Below are 5,582 nucleotides of genomic sequence, written 5' to 3' on the forward strand. Positions count from 1 at the left end.
TGTCCCAACACAGTATAAATTACCGACTTAGCTCTACGTGTAACCAGTAGAGAATTTTACATCTCAACAAGCTCTGTGTGATGATACTGGTAAGTCGACCAAACAATGAAATTTTGTTAGAATTTTTTGTTTTTAAGAAGTTTTTGTTTTTAAGAACTGCAAGGATTGGATAATAAATAAATTCTGAAATGTTATATATGAACTGAACATTTAGCAAAATGATACATGATTCTAACAATATCAGTAAATGAAATGTTAGCCTAAAATGATCACCTAAATGTGCAAGTAGAAAACATTGTTTTACTGAAATACCTGATTAAGTTTAATTTTATTTTACAGCTTTTTTTCTTTTACTGAGCAGAAATGATTAAAGTACTATAAAATGCCGAAAGGAATAAGCATCAATCAAGAAGAAATTTCCATATGTAGGTATAATTATTACTACACACTCAAATTCAACCTTTTGCACACTAACAAATTGTAAAATAAAAAAACAACCCTAAAGATCTAAAGATTTTATTTAAGTTTGACAGCTTTTGAAATATTTATACTATTTTTAATTATTTTATTTTAATACAGAGAATTGAAACTGTATGAATTTTTGGGCTTTTCTGGTAATAATGATAAGAAAATGTGGCACCCCAGTGGCCTGGTTGTCACAGTAGTGTTGTCCCCACAGAGGGGACAATACTAAGCCTGGAAGCAAGCGAGGGGTCCCTTGGTCAGTAAGTACCTACATTCAACACAGTTTCTACTCTGGACCAGCAGAGGGAGCTCTAAACCTGGTGTTCTGGTGAGCTTCCCAGAAGCTCTGACCTGGGGGAGGAATTAGAGGAGTGACAGTTGGGAGTTGACCGTTGGAGAGAGAGGAGTTCGAGCCAGGAGTTTGAGGAGAGCACACAGGTTTTTCCTGAGGTCATGGAGCTGAGAGAAGGTCAGGCTTGGGGAACGGAGTCTGACAAAGAGGCAAAAAGGAGGACAACTCTGGGGAGTGGAGTTAAGCTGGCTCATCCCAGAAGGGCATGCTAGAAACTGGACACCGGAGTCTGTGGCTGCTCTGCTACTCGAGCCCCAGTAGCTGAGCCTAGAGGGCAGGAGGATTACAAGTCTCCTGGCCTCCACAGACCACCTGAAGGTAAAGACACAGGTTAGGGACCGGGAGCCACTGTCAGCAAAGTGGTACAGGCAACGGCCCGCACAGCCTGCCATATGAGTGAGAGAATTACCACAAGTGACAGAGGAGAGGGCCTCAGCCTAGCTAATGCAGCCGGGGCTCTGAAAACCTAGAAAGAGTGTAGTGGGTAGGCCTCACTCCCACCTGGCCCGGGAGGCTTTCCCTGACTGCTTCCAGTCTATTTGGACCACCACCATCACCACCTGCACCAGTCTCCCAGGACTTCCTCACCAGTTACCAAGTAGATTAAAAGGTAACGAAACTGCAGTCCTTGTCCGTTATTGTCCACATTCCTGCACCCTGAAGCCCACCAGTTGCTCAAAAATAGACTCTCCAACAGTGGCTCCGGGGTCCTGCTCCACCTGTGGGGAGCAATATCACCTCAGCTGCCCCATCATCATCTGCCCCGGGGAATACACAGCGCAGCGGTGGCCCACATAGCTGCAGTACCACAGGTGGCATCACAAACCTTTACTTTTAACTACAACTCCCATCATCATAATAATCATCCCTTTATTATTGAAAGACATCTCCAGGGTCACAGAACCGGGCCTAACAATCTAATTAAAAAAGGCACTCCCGAGCTTGAAAGGGATGCAAGTGGATACTGCACTTCACGCCATCCTGTGCCTCCAGTTCACTCCACTAATGTGCAACTGAGGAAGGTCCGTAGTGGACCGAAAACATTATTTCATGCACATTAAATAAACTTGCATCACTTTCAAGCTCGGGAGTGCCTTGTTTAATTACATTGTACGGCTTTGAAACCTGAAGTGCACCCCTATTTCTCTTGATATCCCTACAAGGAAGTGCCATTTCTTCTTTCTACAGAACCGGGCCTAGTCCGCCCTGGAAACGAGTACCCCCTGGCCCTGGAGCTGGACGTGTCAGAAACATCCTGATCCTGCCCTTTCACGCGACTGATTTGTAAGGTAATTGTGAGTTGGATCCCCATCAGACTGATATTAATACTTTATCCATTTATTTAAAGTGCCTGGAAAAAAAGTATTCATTCTCCATGAACTTTTCCACATTTTGTCACGTTACACCTACAAATCTAAATTTATTTTATTGGGATCTTAAGTGATATATGAAGATCACTAAGCGATGACCACTTGATTGACTAAATTTAAATTTTCAAATATATGGGATATTTTATAAGTAGATTTTAATAATAAATTTGTTTGGTCTTCAATTTTGACATATTTTATCTTAAAACTTCTTAAACCTTAGCTAATGAAAAAAAATACCTCGCTGACATATTTTTTGGCTCAATTTTGGGCTGGATAGTTGGAGACATACTTTAAGACGCTTTCTAATTGGTGTAAATCAGTTAATAGTTGCAACATAATAGTCAGGAAAAAAAAGGCAAAAGTAAATCAAAAAGGAAAGGTGTCTAACGTCTATCAAGATACCAAATCTTTCCAACTGTAATAAACCTGGAGCTTCTTCTGACTGCCAGGAAATAGTAGAGGCTAACTAAATATTGGAAGGATTAGTAAAGGTGGGTCATTTTATCTTTTTTTTATAGACAAATTAAAAAAATACTGATGAAGAACGAGACGTCTGTTACATATTTTTACATTTTGCCATTTTCTGGAGAGAAAGGGAATAAACCATTAATTTCCACCTTCTTCTTCTTGATATATCTGGTTGGCGTACTCATTAATTCTTCCATTATCACAGTCATTTATCTGGAAGTTCAGTTACATAAACCAATGTATCTCTTTATCTGTAATTTATCCATTGTAGACATATTTTTCACATCAGTCACGATTCCTAAATTATTGCACAGGTTATTGTCCGAAAATCACTTTGTTTCCTTCTCACAATGTTACGCTCAGTTGTACTTTCTCTCAGTTGTGGCTACAGGGGAGCAAATTCTTCTTTTCATTATGGCTTATGACCGATATGTCGCTATCTGCCTTCCCTTACATTATCACCGGATCTTAAATCAGCGAAATTGCACCCTGATAACCATTGGGATTTGGGCAGCCGCCTTTCTAAATGCCTTAACGTATATGATCTTAGCTATGAACATGACCTTGTGTAACTCCAACGTCATCCACCAGTTATTCTGTGATCATAAGTCGCTAACAAAAACAACCTGCACAGGGACTGAAATGTTTTTTGTAGTAACCGGTATTGAAATTTTTATCTTGGCATTTATTCCATTTATTTGCACTCTTATATCCTATGTTAATATTTTCTCTGTTATCTTCAAGATGACGTCTAAAGAGACGAAGAAAAAAGCCTTCTCTACCTGCTCGTCCCACATCACTGTAGTCTCTATTTACTATGTAGCAAGCATAATAGGGTATCTGATACCACCGTACTCCGATGTTCTAGATTCTATCTTCAGTATAATATTTACAAATATCATCCCCATCATGAATCCAATAATATACAGTCTACACAATTCTAATGTTCAATCGGCATTTCGGGGGTTAGTAAATGTGATTTTTAAAAATAGACTTTGGACTCCCGTGCTCATGAAAACTGGTAACTGGCGAGCAATTAAAATTCAAACATAAAGGTTTAAAAAATTATCCCCTAAGATCAAGAGATGAAGAATTTTTGCAATTACACAATCTCAGTAATTAGAATTTACTTCTTGCTATTCCTTACTACTCGGTTAAAGTAATTGTGGTGGAATCTTTAAAAAAATTAGATCTGAATAATGACTAGAGATGAGCGAGCCTCTAAAGGCTCGACTTCGACTCGGTTCGTCGAACGGAGGCCGCGTTCGAGTTCGGTTCGGCGAGCCATTCGATGAACCTCTTGAATGCCATTGAAAACAATGGGAGGCAATCACAAACACATAAAAACATCTAGAAAACACCTTCAAAGGTGTCCAAAAGGTGACAACTCCCAAGACAACACAAACACATGGCAAAGTGACAAGGACAAATACTCATGTGAAAACAAAACAGCTGGACGAGGAAAAAGAGGAGTAGACACAGATATAGGCATGTCATGCCCTTCTAAAAGCATGTAAAACACAGCAAGGGGATTCCAAGCAGAGTCTCCCTTTTTTCCAAAAATTGGGCCCCACAGACACCACTTCAGTGGCATCACTTGTGCCCCAGTTGCAAACTGGACATGTTGATTAGCATCAAGCACATTCAAAAATACGCCAGCCTTAACTGTCCCCAGGATGACATCGGGCTAGGTAGCAAGGTCCTTGCTGAACCAAGACTTGTTCATCTTGGATTATTTTTAAAAACACAGCAAGGGGACTCCAAGCAGAGTCTCCCTTTTTTTCAAAAATTGAGCCACACAGACACCCCTCCAGTGGCATCACTTGTGCCCCATTTGAAAACTGGACAGGTACATTTGCATCAAGCACATTCAAAAATACGCCAGCCTCAACTGTCTCCCCCCCCAGGATGACACTGGGGTAGGTAGCAAAGTCTTTGCTGAACCATGACTTGTTCAACTTGGCTCGTTTTTAAAAACACAGCAAGGGGACTCCAAGCAGAGTCTCCATTTTTCACAAAAATTGGGCCACACAGACACCCCTTCAGTGGCATCACTTGTGCCCCATTTTCAAACTTATAAGAAATAACGTTTGGAACTCCATTCTATGTTTGAACTGGGTGCAAAAACCTAAAAAACATCACTATGGGGAGATAAGGTATGCACACCAGTGACTATGTAAGGGGAATACATGGAATAGCAGAAACTGCTGTGTGAATACTGACATGAAAAATTCAATAGCTATATGTAAGGATGAAATGTGAAAAATGGAACCTGCATTACTGCCATGAATATATGAATAAAGAGAAATTTAGCTACTGAATTGATCAATGCAATAGAGCCCCAACACTACGCCAAAGTATTTCTCTACGTTGGGGTCCCTAGCTTGTGTGTGTCCTCTCATGCAGTTAAAAAACTTACCGTGAATGGGAAGCTGAGACCCAGGCTATATATACGATGTGGATTGGCAATAGGTGTGTATGGGGAGGGTTCCCAAACGAAAAACAACTAACAGATAAGAAATAACGTTTGGAACTCCATTCTATGTCTGAACTGGGTGCAAAAACCTAAAAAACATCACTATGGGGAGATAAGGTATGCACACCAGTGACTATGTAAGGGGAATACATGGAATAGCAGAAACTGCTGTGTGAATACTGACATGAAAAATTCAATAGCTATATGTAAGGATGAAATGTGAAAAATGGAACCTGCATTACTGCCATGAATATATGAATAAAGAGAAATTTAGCTACTGAATTGATCAATGCAATAGAGCCCCAACACTACGCCAAAGTATTTCTCTACGTTGGGGTCCCTAGCTTGTGTGTGTCCTCTCATGCAGTTAAAAAACTTACCGTGAATGGGAAGCTGAGACCCAGGCTATATATACGATGTGGATTGGCAATAGGTGTGTATGGGGAGGGTT

General features: G+C 40.5%; 1 protein-coding gene across 1 annotated transcript; it reads left to right on the forward strand.

Annotated features, from left to right (window-relative positions):
• Positions 1 to 2,724: 2,724 nt before the first annotated feature.
• On the forward strand, positions 2,725 to 3,410 carry LOC142246754 (olfactory receptor 12D1-like). Its single transcript, XM_075319804.1, has 2 exons — positions 2,725 to 3,316; positions 3,400 to 3,410. Exons 1-2 carry the CDS (start codon positions 2,725 to 2,727, stop codon positions 3,408 to 3,410), a joined length of 603 nt encoding a protein of 200 aa, XP_075175919.1.
• Positions 3,411 to 5,582: the final 2,172 nt, after the last annotated feature.

The sequence above is a fragment of the Anomaloglossus baeobatrachus genome, chromosome 7 (assembly GCF_048569485.1).
Source record: "Anomaloglossus baeobatrachus isolate aAnoBae1 chromosome 7, aAnoBae1.hap1, whole genome shotgun sequence".
Lineage (NCBI taxonomy): Eukaryota > Metazoa > Chordata > Amphibia > Anura > Aromobatidae > Anomaloglossus > Anomaloglossus baeobatrachus.